We start from the raw sequence: 16360 nt of genomic DNA, 5'->3' as shown, positions 1-16360 counted from the left end.
TCCCTGCATGGGTTTAGAACTTGGAACTCATTAAAAGAGTCGTTCACAATCCACCCACGAGAGTTTTTACGTTATTCTCAACTTTCCCACTTTTATTTCTCACAACTACAAAAGAAACCTACATTAACTGGATCCTTATTTGAAAATCTCTGTAAAAATGCCCTACGAGCTAAAGGTCATATTTCCACTATATACTCCATATTAATTGAGGCTCCACCTTCCTCTTTACCTATGTATATGAAAGCTTGGGACAGGGATTTCAACCTATTATGGACTACAGAGGATTGGTCCAAAGTAATGGAATTCTCTCATAAATTTTCTCCCAATGTTGCCATACGGGAAATGGCTTACAAAGTAATTTCAAGATGGTATTACACACCAATGCGTAAACACAATTTTTCTCCTTCCTCTTCTCCTTTGTGCTTTAGAGGCTGTGGAGCACTAGGTGATTATAAACATTCGTGGTGGTCCTGCCCAGTAGTAGAGCAATTTTGGAATAGGGTAGTCCAAATTGCAGGTGACTTAACTGATTCCCCTATTACACGAACTCCTGAACATCTTTTACTGAATCACCCTAATCCAGATTTTAATAAAGTTACCAATGCTTTGCTATTTCAGATATGGGCAGCGGCGCGCTGGGTTGTTGCACTTAACTGGGTTTCCCCTACGCTTTCAATAACTCAATTCATTTCTAGACTCAACTACATTCAGGAAATGCATTTATTAACAGCCATTGCAGATAACAAAAAAGAAGTTTTTGACGATATATGGCAACCTTGGGAGAACTTTAAGAAATCCTCTGGTTTTTTGCTTTTGTTTCCTTAACTTAATTTCTTCCCACGAGTAATTCTACTTTTTCAGAGTCATTGAGAATACAACCTGTCATAACACACCGGTTTCCCAGTTAGGGAAAACTTAGCAATTTGAGAGCCACCCGTTTATTCTCTTTGTAGTCGCGTTATTGCCTACCCTGCTCTATTTAACTATGCAGGTTTCCTTACTCTTCCCCCTTTTTTTTTTTTTTTTTTTTTTTATTATTTTACTATTGGTTTTGGTTTATATTCTTTGCCTTCTCCTGTTGTTTAAGTGAAGTTGTAATACTTACCTTATGCTTTTGCAAGTTCATATTGTTGTAATGTCTTTCAATGTCTATTACATATGAAGCACCAAATGTGAAAAATGACGCAATGACAAGATTGTACTGTTACCATTTTGTTCACGAAATAAAAAAAAGATATGTTAAAAAAAAAAGACTTTGGTTTCTCAGGAATTATCAGAACATTAAGAAGGTACAGTAAAATGCAGATTGTTAATTGCTTTGGACAATCTCTGCTTCAACCAATATTCTGTTTTTTTTTGTATTTGTAGGACTTTTAAATGCCAGTAAGGCAGTAAAAAGTGTGTATATAATAATAATATAATGATGGTTTCAGGTTTTTCATAGTAAGATAAGCAGAAGTTGAATGTCATATAACATACCGTATATACTCGAGTATAAGCCGTCCCGAGTATAAGCCAAGGTACCTAATTTTACCTCCAAAAACTGGGAAAGCTTATTGACTCGAGTATAAGCCTAGGGTGAGAAATGCAGCAGCTTCTGGTAAGTTTCAATCAAAAAATTGAGGGTTTCTGCTCCCATTGGAGTTGCCGGCGTCTCGTTTTTGGATGCCGGCGACCATTCTTGGACGCCGGCGAATATTCTTGGAGACTATTCTTGGATGCCGGCGACTATTCTTGGATGCCGGCGACTATTCTTAGGCGCGGTGACTATTCTTAGACGCCGGCGACCGTTTTTGCGCTTGACCCGAGTATAAGCCAAGGTAAAGTTTTACAGCATATTTTGGGGGCTGAAAAACTCGGCTTATACTCGAGTATATACGGTATTTACACTTGAGTGTTCTTCATCACAACAGGCTAATCAGACACCCAGCGTAATTAGGAGCATATACTGGAGCAAGATCCTTTAGTCAATCGCATCAATCTATGCTCAGTTTTGCATCCAAACTATAGCACTTTGCACTTGTGTTTGTGTTCATAAATGAGTATGAACTTTAACCGTTACCTTATTAAAGACCATTAGAATTGTAAGCTGTACAGGGCAGGGACCTGAGAGAGAGTAACAATGTTATTTTATTGTAAAAAAAGATGTAATACTCAAAAATGTCAAATGTCTGCTTGTTTATTGAAACTCAGAAACTCAATTTTTCGGTGCGTCTACCGAATTTTGAATTAGTCTCAAAAACCCAAACTAAAAAGTAGCTTGCAATTTTCTACTTCAATGGGTCATATTATCTCGGGGAGACGCGGGGCGCAAATGGGCGCTGCCTTTTCTCCCTTCTATGCCAAACTATATATATGGGGATGGTGGGAATGCACAGACATCTTTGGGAGTGATTATCCGCGTGGTGGCCATATCATTTGGTATGGCCGCTACATAGTGAAAGGAACAGGGGAAATCCCGGGCTTTCACTGTGCTATCCTTGTGCTATCCCTAGGCGAACCGGCTCGTCTTGGCACGGCATCTGTTTTGGCCCAACAGGAAGTGTAGAAACATTTCAAAAAAAATTTTTAATACGAAATTCTTTAAAGGAGAATTCAACCCTAAATTTTATAAAGCCCCACGTCACATGCATGCTCATTATGAGCAATTCAGGCAACTTTTCATTAGGCGCATGCGAGTGACCGAACATGGCTGCTGCGGGTAGCCTATCGCTCTCGGGGGGGGGAGGGGGGGATTTAAAAAAAAAAACAAAAAGAAACTACTATTATCCCCAACTGGAATGCGGGATGTTGTGGATAACATTTTTACCCAACAGGTGCCCTTTAAGATGCCTTTGTTACCATAACTTGTTTTTTGTAAAGGCGTTGGTCTGACATTTTTCACATTAAATCATTGATTTATTATGGCAGAATGTAATATTTATTGCGTGCATATGGTAATGGCTTTATAATCCCCCCCTGCTTCACAGGATAGAAACTGTTATTAAAACGATTCTGCATCCTTGTCTGTGAATTATTCATAAATCCATGAAGTTTAATCTGTTCCCAATTTCCTTTTGTTTAATCAGAAAAATGCTAAGTGCAATAAAAACATCAACGTAACTTCCAAGATCTTTCCAGAATGCTAATGTGGCAATGGATTATTATTCTTGCATAGTTAATGGGAGTTAATCATGTATCGGTACCATTTTAAAGCAGTCCTAGATTGAATAAAGAAATAACATTTATGATATAGCTGCAGTGTTGGAGTAAGTTTCATAGGACCGCACTTGGAATGTCCTATTCAGGGCTGACTCTCACAATAATTGGGTGTAGACAGTGGTGAATGTTATAGGTATTACGTATGCCTACAATATAGGGCTAAACTAACAAAGGACTGATGAGGGTTGTCCTTGGCTGGTCCCACTGGGAGAGCTTCTGGTACTCCGGCTGGGCAGTCTTTTTGGAGACTATAGTGGGGAAAAATCCTGTAGAACGTTTACTGATTTTGGTATGACTCAACAATACTGATCAGTACAGTCCAAGAACACAGAATTGCTTTTCCATAATAGTCTTTCAGACATTGAAGGAGACAAATGTCCCAGTCTAACCTGGATAACCAATCATGTTCTAGAATTCTCTGGTGTTGACATGTATGTGCATGTGCATTCATCTCTAACTACATAACTCATGATATTTTTGTTGGTTTAGTTGGAAACCACATTTTAATTTGATGTTTTCTTCTCTCTCTCTTTCCCTTTCCTTTTCTGATTTGTATAAAAGCTCTGCTGTTGAATCAAGGTAAGTTATTGAGTAATTATGGGAGCTTGGAACTTTTTTTGTGTCAGGCTCTGCTGGTATTCGAGCCAGAGACCTTTGGGTTTCTGGCTCAGTGCCTAAACCATTGGGCCAGATGAGAAGCCTGCAAAGTTGCTCACTGTCTGTTACCTGGCCTTGCAGCTCTAGCCCAGCAGCAGCCTGATTGGTTTGCAGTCCGCTAATCATGGCTGACTCTGCCCTCAAAACACTTGCCTGAGCATTGGCTTCTAGCTAAGGGTTCAAGCTCTAGTCTCCTTTCCTTGCCTTGCCCTGCCTTAAATTGAACCTTTCCTCCTTACCTTACCTTGCCTTATTCTGATCTTGCCTTGCTTTCCCCTCCCGGTTTTGCTCCACTTTTACTTTAACCCTTGCCTTAACCTTATTCTGCCTTGCCTTGACCTGACCTTGCCTTTCCGGTTTCTGCTTCCTGTTCTGTTCTGACTTGTACCCTGTCTATATCTTCCCTCCTCTCGCTCTGCATCTTGCATTGCCTTTTCCTCCCTCTCCTGCTATCCAGTCCCCTCTCTGGTTATCCCGTCCTCCTGCTTTCTGCTCCTTCTGCTCCAGTCCTTCTGCATTCAATCCACAGTCTGATCCCGCACCGTCCTGTCCCATCCAGTCTGTTCTTGCTCCACTCCTGCTCCATCCTGTTCCTTTCCAGTCTGTTCCTGTTCTGACTCATTGCCCTCTTCATCCTGTTTAATCCAGTCCTGATCTTCGCCCTATCCGTCCTGTTCTTGCACCTATTCAAGTCTGACTTACCATGTTCCTGCCCTTTTCCTGTCTGTGTCCCATGGGTTCAGCCAGCTCTTGCCTAAAGGACTCACCTTCCTCCTGCTGCCGTCATAGCCCCCCCCTACCTAACCCTTGACATTTTGCAGTTGATTTAATTGTTATCAAGTGGGTATAACATGATAATGCCTACTGAATATAAACAAATTGTGCCAACATGGCTTCATGTGATGGAAACAATATACAGTAACCTCAATTTCTTTCTATTGCAATTAGTAGAATAGAATTGTTATGGTATCTGTCTAAAGGCAGTGAGAAGACCTAGGAATTAATCCTTCTATTGAGTATGGCTTCAGTTTGATTGACCATGCACTAATGTTATCAGATCATGCCCTATTCTGACTACTTGTTAGTACTGTATAACCCAAGGGGATGGAACCAGCCAGAGGAAGACTAGGCAAACAGAACCATAGATTCACCAGTCCTTGTTAATTTGGCGGCTGCTAGGAATTCCTACATCAGGTCCTTAAAATGAGTTTCATAAAGGTTTGTTAAATGGACAAAGTAATTTCCTTCCATATACCAAAAAGACTTGTGTCAATGCGCCGTTTCTCACACACACAAAAAAACAATATAATATAACCCCTGTCTTTTTGGATTTTCTTATTTTTTCTCTTGGGTAAGGAAGACAAATACCAACGCACATCTCTTGATACTTGATATTTTTTGCTGTTGACAGAAATAAGCAGTAAAGTCACTGGCTCTTGGTAGGGGAAGAAGAGCTGACATGCATTTAAGGAATCAGTGCAATCATCAACTGTCATCTAGGGCTGGAAATTCAGAACATGCCACCTTTCAATCTCTGCTGTCTAAGAGATGTTAGCATTTGTAATAGGGCTTGCAATTGATAGCAACCTATCACATACAGGAATTCCTTGAGTTACATACACCCGACTTACATACAACTCACACTTAGGGTTGCCACCTGGCCGGTATTTTACCGGCCTAGCCGGTAAAAATAATGGCTGATCCCAATGTTATTAATAGTGAAAAAAGATAAATATATAGGAAGGCCAAAATTTTTTTACAGGAAAAGAAAAAAGAAACCCCACCAATAGTTATGATTCTAAGATTGACGGGAAAATTCTAATAGGTGATGCACCCTACTTAATTAACAACAATAATTCATAAGAAATTATACTAAAAAAGGATTTTAAAGTGCCAGTGCCGTTATAACCACATTAACTTTTCCTGAATACTTTGAGATTGAAAAATTCGAAAAACCGAAATAATTCAATTCATCTGTGAGATAATATTACTCCTTAAATTCATCCATAAATAGAAAAATTCATTATTTAAGTAAAGTGCAGTGCAATAATTTAGAGTATTAGACCCAAAAAATTAATTAGTTGAATTAAAAAGTAGTTAAGAATGACCAAACATGGTAGTGGGTTAAAAAATGTAGTCACAATCCAAAAAATTAGATAATAGAAATTAGAAAAAAAATAGATGGTGGTTATAACGGCACTGGCACTTTAAAATCCTTTTTTAGTATAATTTCTTATGAATTATTGTTGTTAATTAAGTAGGGTGCATCACCTATTAGATTTTTCCTGTCAGTCTTAGAATCATAACTATTGGTGGGGTTTCCTTTTTCTTTTCCTGTAAAAAATTTTTTGTTTGTTGCTCTGACTTCGTCAGACCTTAACTGATAGTTGTGAAAGATCTTTTTTGCGTTTGAATAAAGGCACCTCTTTTGGGTTATATATAGGAAGGCCGGTATTTTTTTCCAGAAAAGATGGCAACCCTACTCACACTTACAAACAGAAGCTATTACAGTAACATACTATGGTTTGCTTGGCCTTTATTAGCATAGACCACCTGCCCCAATCCCCTCTGGTGTGTGTGTTGTCTACTTCAGAGCGCAGAAAGGTAAAAATAAATACTATGTTAAGACAGACATCCGTCTAAAGGTGGCTATACACAGGGAGATGCGCTTGTTTGGAGATACAAATGAGCTGATCTCTCCCCGATATGTCCACATTGAGTTGGGCGATATCGGACTGATCCAATCGTCAGACGTTGGGCCAAATTATCGGATCAGAATGGAGGCTATTTGGGCGGTCGGATTGCGGGACTGCATCAACGAACAGATGTAGTTGCAATCCCACGGAAAAAGTTACTTCCTTGTTTTGTGACAACATGATTTCCCTCCCTGCCACTAATTTGCATATGCAAATTCGGATTCAGTTGGGCCGGGCGTAAGGATTAGCCCAAATCCGAATCCTATTGAAAAAGGCACAATCCCGAACCAAATCCTGGATTTGGTGCATGCCTAATAGTAATAGCATTGTTTGAGGCATATTTTGCACTTTGCGCTAGTAAATGAGGCCAATCATCTTGTATGCATCAGGAAATGTACACAGCGCCCTTACACAATCTTAAATGAGAATATGAAACATAGAAATTGCGATTTTATCTCATGAAAGCATTTTATCATACAGTTACAACTGTGTTGGGTTTTATTTGTACTGTACAACTGTAAAGCTCTTTAAGTCATGGGCAATGGATAGAGGTTTTACTTGTAGTTCACAAGTTGTAAGTCCTGTCGGAATTCCTGTAAGGGCAGAGAAACACGCCAAGATTCGGGGAGATTTAGTTGCTCGGCGACTAATTGCCTCTTCTTCCGAAACTGCCTTCCCGCCATCTAGAATCTACAGTAAATCGCCGGTGGGATTGCACTCAAAACGCTTCGTTTTCCGAAGTTGACTCACAAGGAGACTTCAGGGGACAGCATGCAAGTATTTTTGACCACCCCCATTTTTGTGGCCACACCCACTAATTACCATTAGTTAATTGGCTATTGGCAGAGAGCCCAAAACAGCCACTGCAGATAAGATACTTTTGTAACAATTTCAAGATAAGCAAATAAGTAATTGTAACAATATAAGATAACAGGTCCCTTGGGAGAACTTAGACTCACAGCTTAAAGGGCAGTTCACCTTCATTAGCAAAACTGTAATAACTGGGGAAAAAACACAGAAATATGTTCAAACTTTTATAACCTGCCAAATTTTGTAAAATGAACATGGTAATTAGGGGGTGTGGCCACAAAAAATGGGTGTTGCCAAAAAAATTGTGTCTAGCGAAACTGTACAAATTGGGTGGATGAAAATCATGAAAATTAGCCTATTTCAATTTGAACTGATCTTCCTATTAGAAATAGTCGGCCACACACATGGATAACCAAATTGCATTGAATTGAATCATTGTTCGTTTGACTTAAATAATTCTGTAATTCTGTGCATTTTCTTTTTTTTTCAAAGCTTAAAACCTGAAATGTTTGTGACCATTCCACTTTCTTCTCCGCTGTGTTTACCCAGCACTTGGGGATTAGCCATATAGAATGTAGTGAGAAGTGCAATTCTGTACTGACCAAATTGTTTTGATGCTTTCTAGCAGCAGATTTTGCACAAAGGAAGCCGTCGGTGGAGGAGGAAGAAGCCAAACGAATTGCTGAAATGGGGAAACCAATTTTGGGTGAGCACCCGAAGCTTGAAGTCGTCATTGAAGAATCATATGAGTTTAAGGTGAGTTTGGGTTTGATTAAAATAAAACTTTAAAGGGATACTGTCATGGGAAATGAATCAGTTAATAGTGCTGTTCCAGCAGAATTCTGCACTGAAATCCATTTCTCAAAAGAGCAGATTTTTTATATTTAATTTTAAAATCTGACATGGGGCTAGACATTTTGTCAATTTCCCAGCTGCCCCTGGTCATGTGACTTGTGCCTGCACTTCAGGAGAGAAATGCTTTCTGGCAGGCTGCTGTTTTTTCTTCTCAATGTAACTGAATGTGTCTCAGTGGGACCTGGATTTTACTATTGAGTGTTGTTCTTAGATCTACCAGGCAGCTGTTATCTTGTGTTAGGGAGCTGCTATCTGGATACCTTCCCATTGTTCTTTTGTTTGACTGCTGGGGGGAAAAGGGAGTGGGTGATATCACTCCAACTTGCAGTACAGCAGTAAAGAGTGATTGAAGTTTATCAGAGCACAAGTCACATGACTTGGGGCAGCTGGGAAATTGACAATATGTCAGATTTCAAAATTGAATATAAAAAAATCTGTTTGCTCTTTTGAGAAATGGATTTCAGTGCAGAATTCTGCTGGAGCAGCACTATTAACTGATTCATTTTGAAAAAAAAACATTTTCCCATGACAGTATCCCTTTAAACATTTGCATGTGCAAGAACAGAAAAGATCGGCAGGAAAAAGAGGTGCCACAAACAGTTAAAACCTGCTTTAGATTTTGCAGTAGAGAATAAGCCGGCCTCGTTAAACATTTCTATGAAAAGCTTCCGGAAATTAATTTTCTGTCTCAGAGGTAATTGGGAGGATAGGGCAGGTACAGCTAATGGAGGAAAATTGTGTTTGCTTACAGAGTGGCCTATAAAATACGAGTTGCTCAAATGAATAATTACAAAATACAGGACAATACGATTATGATTATGATCGCTCATTAAGACTGATATGTTTGGTATTTCTGTGTCTTGGCATGATCAGGAGAGTGGAGAGCAAAATGACATTATAAACTGATTATATGGGAATGCCAAGTTATGACTTATTGTATGCCCTAGTCTTCAGGGTTTAATAAATGTTACTTCTTTCAAGTATAGTTTAAAATTGGGATGTCCAGCCATTGGATCTGCACTTGTGAAAATACATTTCCCATTATTTCTTTAAAGTCTACTTTTAAATTGGGATGTCCAGCCATTGGATCTGCAATTGTGAAAATAAAATTTGCATTATTTCTTTAAAGTCTAGTTTTAAATTGGGATGTCCACCAGCCATTGGATCTGCAAATACATTTCCCATTATCCTCAGCAATAAACCAGATGTAGAGGATGAAGGGAGATGTAGGTGGAAAGTCACAGGCTGGACATAACCTGTAAGAAGCCAAATCAGTCTGTCTACTTGCTTTGCAATTTATGATTTTATTTAGTCAGTTATATCACAAGGACATTGTTTTTGGGAGGGGGTGATCCACACCTCTCTTCATCAGGCTCCCGATTCCAATTCCACCTTATTTTTTTTTAATGTCCTTTACAGCAGCATTAATCAACCTTCAAATCAAACTCACTTCTTCTGCATTTAAGAAGGTGGTAACCTTGGGTCATGGGATCCGGTATTTGTTAATGTAAACGTTCTGCTACTTTAAACTAGTTGAGGGACTGTTCTCCCAGTTGAGGGACTGTTCTCCCAGTTGAGGGACTGTTCTCCCTTTCCACCACTGACCCTGATATTTCAAGATTATCCCACAGAAAAATAATGTGATTGGGGACACTAGTAAATGTGAAATGTCACCAGCTTTTTCAGATGTTACCCAAGTTAGTGAATGGGGTTGTGTTCTGAGCAAAGATAAAGGGAATGGTGGATAGCCTACAGCAGTGATCCCCAACCAGTAGCCCGTGAGCAACATGTTGCTCTTCAACCCCTTGGATGTTGCTCCCAGTGACCTCAAAGCAGGTGCTTATTTTTGAATTCCAGGCTTGGAGGCAAGTTTTGGTTGTATAAAAACCAGGTGCACTGCAAAACAGAGCGTCAATCTAGGTTGACAGTCCACATAGGGGCTACCAAATGGGCAATCACAGCACTCTTTTGGCATCCCAAGAACATTTTTAATGCTAATGTTGCTCCCCAACTCTTTTTACTTCTGAATGTTGCTCACAGGTTCAAAAGGTTGGGGATCCTTGGCCTACAGTATGTTCTCCTCCATCTAGCAACTTAATGGGACCTTGTATTGATGGCTGCTGCTTCTTCAGTATGTATTTTTCTGTTGTGAATTATTTTCCTTGCAGAGCACTGTGGACAAGTTGATTAAGAAAACCAACCTTGCCTTGGTAGTAGGGACACATTCATGGAGGGATCAGTTCATGGAAGCTATTACTGTCAGTGCTGGTGAGATAACACTCTTATCATGTTGTATTCTTTCACCCTAGATACATATAAATATGAAATGCTATTTCTTTCTCCCCGAAGAATAAAATTAGTGTGGAATGTCTCTGGTGATAATTCTCGTTCAGCCTACAGTTTTTTTATGAAAGTGCACCCTGTAGAGCATCAACGGTTCCGTTATGAATAATGCTCTTTAGTAGTTAGAGTAGCTACATGAGAAGACTTTATAAAAGATAACAGTTTGTAACTATCAATCCCATCTATTATTCACAATGCCTCCAGGGGGAGGGATGATTAGCCATCCGTTTCAAATTGATGTATTTTGAATGGTAATTTCCATTATAGCGAAAGTATGCTATAAGGTGAACTATATCACATTATGAAGTGTGAACACCCTACAGCGACAGAGATTACAGAGAATTCTTTGTGTTTAGTAACAGCTGGTTGATCAAGCATGCTTTATAGCGCAACTGTTGGACTTTTGCCTGTAGGCTTCTCTTTTTCCCATTTGGCACTGCAGTTATATTAATTAATCTATCCATTCTGTATCCCATAAAAGCAATGGAACTCATGCATTTATTTAAGGCGAAGCATCCCCAAAAATACCCTTGACAAATGTGAAAGGCTGGAGCTGATGCACCAAAATATTGTTTGCTTCATTCAAAGAATATTTTAACCAGAACATGAGCAGATTTATGGTAGAAAACAACAAAATTCATATTTAGATAACAAACATGGACCAGAGTTTTGCTAATTTTCTGTTCAGCACGGGCTATTTGTATACTGTATATTCAAATTTAAATGGATTTATATTTTTTTATTTTAATTATAATGTACCTGACGAGTTATGTTCTGTATTCTTGCCTTTACATTGTAGCTGGAGATGAAGAAGAAGATGACTCTGGAGAGGAAAGGCTGCCATCTTGTTTTGACTACGTCATGCATTTCCTGACCGTGTTCTGGAAAGTGCTTTTTGCCTGTGTGCCTCCCACTGAATATTTAAATGGGTGGGCTTGTTTTGTGGTGTCAATTATTGTCATTGGCATTCTTACTGCGATCATTGGAGACCTTGCCTCCCATTTTGGCTGCACCATTGGTTTGAAAGACTCTGTAACTGCAGTGGTGTTCGTAGCTTTTGGCACATCTGTGCCTGGTAAGTTAAACTCTTGATATGTGTTGATGTGTGGTTAAGATAAATATTTAGTATATTATCACTGGCTAGGGGTTAAAAATGTCATCCTCCATCATAGTTCAATAAAGAATACACTGTATGGCCAAAAGCCAGAGGTTGGTCCTCCCTTTGCTGCTATAACAGCCTATACTCTCCTGAGAAGGCTTACCACTAGATTTTGAAACTTTGTTGGCGGCATGTTCTTGACTGGCTTCCATTCAACCATAGAGGAGCACTGATCAAGCCTGATTCATTGTTAGCAATCATGTTTGTTTCCAGAAGTGTTCAGCTAATTTATGAGAAAATGGAAAAGAAGCCTTACTCGTTTCATGCCTGTTGGGTCACTTACTCGTAGGCTAGTGGGCACACCCCATACACATCTTTTATAATGGTTGTGACTGCAACTGTTGGACTTTTGGCTGTAGGCTTCTCTTTTCCCATTTCACATTGCAGTTATAATAATTAATGCATCCATTCTGTATCCCCATAAAAGCAATGAAACTCTTATTTAAAGGGATCCTGTCATCGGAAAACTTGTTTTTTTCAAAACACATCAGTTAATAGTGCTACTCCAGCAGAATTCTGCACTGAAATCCATTTCTCAAAAGAGCAAACAGATTTTTTTATATTCAATTTTGAAATCTGACATGGGGCTAGATATATTGTCAATTTCCCAGCTACCCCATGTCATGTGACTTGTGCCTGCACTTTAGGAGAGAAATGCTTTCTGGCAGGCTGCTGTTTTTCCTTCTCAATGTAACTGATTGTGTCTCAGTGGGACATGGGTTTTTGCTATTGAGTCTTGTTCTTAGATCTACCAGGCAGCTGTTAGGGAGCTGCTATCTGGTTACCTTACCATTGTTCTGTTGTTAGGCTGCTGGGGGGAAAAAGGAGGGGGGGTGATATCACTCCAACTTGCAGTACAGCAGTAAAGAGTGATTGAAGTTTATCAGAGCACAAGTGACATGACTGGGGGCAGCTGGGAAATTGACAATATGTCTAGCCCCATGTCGGATTTCAAAATTGAATATAAAAAAAAATCTGTTTGCTCTTTTGAGAAATGGATTTCAGTGCAGAATTCTGCTGGAGCAGCACTATTAACTGATTCATTTTGAAAAAAAAATTTTTTCCCATGGCAGTATCTCTTTAAGGTGACGCATCCCCAAAAATACCATTGACAAATGTGAAAGGCTGGAGCTGATGCACCAAAATATTGTTTGCTTCATTCAAAGAATATTTTAACCAGAACATGAGAACATGAAAAAGAAGCCTAACTCATTTCATGCCTGTTGGGGCACATACTCGTAGGCTAGTGGGCACACCCCTACACCTCTTTTATAATGGTTGTGACTGCAATCAGAAAAGCAAAGTATACACAGAAGACATACAAAGACCTATGTAGGGGTGTGTCACTAGCCTTTGAGTAAGTGCTCCAACAGGCACAAAAAACAGACAAAAATGTCTGCCTATAAATATGGCACAATTTTAGTATTAGGATAAATATAGGATAAAGCATTTGGATATGATACGTGTACATTCACCTCTTTCATTATAGTGGTTTGTTTTTTTTCTAGGCCGTGGTAGGCTTTTAGGTTATCCAAGGACATCGGAATAAACAGCTTATTTGAAAAATATATATTGCAGGAATTATTTGATACAGGCTAAAAGTCTATCCCCCTGATGCACTATTTCTGTTTTTCCTCTCGTTTTTTTTCTAGATACATTTGCAAGTAAAGTGGCTGCTACCCAGGATGTGTATGCAGATGCTTCGATTGGAAACGTGACTGGTAGTAACGCAGTTAATGTGTTTCTGGGTATTGGTCTGGCGTGGTCTGTGGCTGCCATCTACTGGGCCTCACAAGGACAGGAGTTCCATGTGTCTGCAGGCACCTTGGCTTTCTCCGTAACCCTCTTCACCATTTTTGCATTTGTCTGTATCAGTGTCTTGCTGTACAGGAGGCGACCTCATATTGGCGGAGAACTGGGTGGCCCCAAGGGCTACAGACTCGCCACAAGTTTGCTTTTTGTGAGCCTGTGGTTACTTTACATCTTGTTTGCTACACTGGAGGCATATTGTTATATTAAGGGGTTCTAAAGTGAGGCCAGATCAACTCTGCATTACACTCCCGACTCAAGATAGTAGGAGCAGAAGGAATTCCAGCCAATGAAAAACCATCTTTGAAACTGCTGGACGTTAATAACAACCCGATCCAAAGGACATTCAGACTGGTACTACTGGTTGAAGTGCATTACAAGAGGTAGTGGTACACAGAAAGCAAAGAACCCCTATTCAATTGTCAAGTGCTTTCTAATCAGGTACCAGAGCACTATAAGACGCTAACAAACAGGTTAGGTAACATGGTTTGAAATTCAGTCTTTTTATTTATTTATTTTTTAAACAAAATAGCTAATGTGCCACTTGGTAGCAAGTTACACGACCGTTTAACCATGAACTCAATAATCCGATGGTTTAGAACCAGCAATTATGTTTCTGATATATTTGTTTTTACTTTATTTCCCCCACTCTCTAAGGAGTTGCTTTAAACAGTCCTTATTTATTCTCTATTTATGATATGCCATTCATAGACCTCAGCAGCACCTCCATTTTGAAACTGACTGGGGGATGGATAAATGGTTATTTCCCGTTTCATTTCTTTTCTTTTTTTTCTGTCTAATGACAAATCGAAGGGAACGGCAATGGGGAATGCCAAGGAGTAGAATTAAAGCCTATTTTAATATCTAGAGCTATAGTTTGATGCAGGCAGTGTGAGAAAAGAGTACACAAGGACAAATGATTCCTGTTAAAGAGTTGGACTCTAGGAATCTTGTTATGGAGTTGGCTGTGCTCACAAGTTGATGTCTTTTATATGGGTTACAAAACAAAAATGGTGAGTGTGTGTGTGTTAGGATTCTTTTACCTCTCTGCTTTTAGCCAAAACAGCTCTCCAGCACCTTTGGTATCTTCACAAATGGTTTGGCAATGTCTACTGTGACACAAGGAGTTTCTTTCCTTTTGCTGTTTGCAGAGCTCTTGCCCACAGATCACTCCTTTGCTTTGGGCATTTAGCCCCAGTTGCTGCATTTTTGAACAAATGTCACCAATTCATGTAAATTTAAAAATTTTCAGTTTTGATCTTTATATATTTTGCTTTTCCCAGACCCATAATAATTTACTCCCATGTTTTTACCATATACAAGCCCGTCAACGTGAAGTGGGACTGTTCAGGGATTAAAATATCATTTATCAAAGACGTGAGTACATTTGTCTGCATGAATAATTCTTCAAGTTTTATGTTCTGCTTGTAGAAAAAAAAACACAGTCCCACCATGTGTTAGGTTGAAAGTCGGTACAACTGGTGTATGGATGTCATATCTATCCTTAAGGGATACTGTCATGGGAAAAAAAATTTTTTCAAAATGAATCAGTTAATAATGCTGCTCCAGCAGAATTCTCCCCCTCCCTTTTCCCCCCAGCAGCCAAACAACAGAACAATGGGAAGGTAACCAGATAACAGCTCCCTAACACAAGATAACAGCTGCCTGGTAGATCTAAGAACAACACTCAATAGTAAAAACCCATGTCCCACTGAGACACATTCAGTTACATTGAGATGGAAAAACAGCAGCCTGCCAGAAAGCATTTCTCTTCTGAAGTGCAGACACAAGTCACATGACCAGGGGCAGCTGGGAAATTGACAAAATGTCTAGCCCCATGTCAGATTTCAAAACTGAATATAAAAAAATCTGTTTGCTCTTTTGAGAAATGGATTTCAGTGCAGAATTCTGCTGGAGCAGCACTATTAACTGATTCATTTTGAAAAAAAAGTTTTTCCCATGACAGTATCCCTTTAGCACAGGAATAGGAAGTAGTATAGTCTTAATATATGACTTGCGTGAAAGTGGTAGAACATGTCAGCAAGGACAGATGTTACTGGTTAATCTCTACCATTCTTTATAGATAATTTGGGAGTAGATGTAGTAGGGTGCTAATTCCTTGTGTCTCCCAGACTAATCATTCTTAATTGTTCACCATAAGGATCCACCAAGTGCTTGGTTTGGGCTTGCAGAATGACTGCTATCCATTATTGCTAAATAATGGGAACTTTTGGCATACAGTATGTTGAAATGACAATATTATGGAATTTAAGCCAACATTCAAAGTAATAAGCGCATCAACATGGAAAACCCAGCCCTTTATGAGAGCCGAGAGCAAGTGCTATGGTCAGAGACATTGTTTAGCAGTGTTCCAAAAAAAAATTGGGTTTCTGAGACTAGTTGTAGGTAGGGATGCTCCAAATCCAGGATTCCAAAAAAAAATTGGGTTTCTGAGACTAGTTGTAGGTAGGGATGCACCAAATCCAGGATTCCAAAAAAAAAATTGGGTTTCTGAGACTAGTTGTAGGTAGGGATGCTCCAAATCCAGGATTCGGTTCGGGATTCGGCCAGGATTCAACCTTTTTCAGCTGGATTCTGATTTGGCCGAATCCTCCTGCCCGGCCGAACCAAATCCTAATTTGCATATGCAAATTAAGGGCGGGGAGGGAAATTGCGTGAAGTTTGTCACAAAACAAGGAAGTAAGAAATGTTTTCCCCTAATTTGCATTTGCAAATTCGGGGTCGGTATTCGGCCGAATCTTTCGTGAAGGATTCGGGGGTTCGGCTGAATCCAAAATCGTGGATTCGGTGCATCCCTAGGTGTAGGCAC

At 39.5% G+C, this 16360-nt stretch overlaps 1 protein-coding gene across 1 annotated transcript in view; it reads left to right on the top strand.

Moving 5' to 3' along the window:
• LOC121397575 (sodium/calcium exchanger 3-like) overlaps window positions 1-14911 on the top strand; it is a 34751-nt gene extending 19840 nt beyond the window's left edge. The window contains exons 3-7 of the mRNA XM_041574500.1: window positions 3763-3780; window positions 7990-8120; window positions 10388-10487; window positions 11362-11637; window positions 13374-14911. Of these exons, the coding sequence (XP_041430434.1) occupies window positions 3763-3780; window positions 7990-8120; window positions 10388-10487; window positions 11362-11637; window positions 13374-13750 (902 nt within the window). The 3' untranslated portion in view covers window positions 13751-14911. The remainder of the gene's footprint in view (window positions 1-3762; window positions 3781-7989; window positions 8121-10387; window positions 10488-11361; window positions 11638-13373) is intronic.
• The last annotated feature ends 1449 nt before the right edge of the window (window positions 14912-16360 follow it).

This window comes from Xenopus laevis, chromosome 8S (assembly GCF_017654675.1).
Source record: "Xenopus laevis strain J_2021 chromosome 8S, Xenopus_laevis_v10.1, whole genome shotgun sequence".
Lineage (NCBI taxonomy): Eukaryota > Metazoa > Chordata > Amphibia > Anura > Pipidae > Xenopus > Xenopus laevis.
This window is presented reverse-complemented; position numbering and strand designations above follow the sequence as displayed.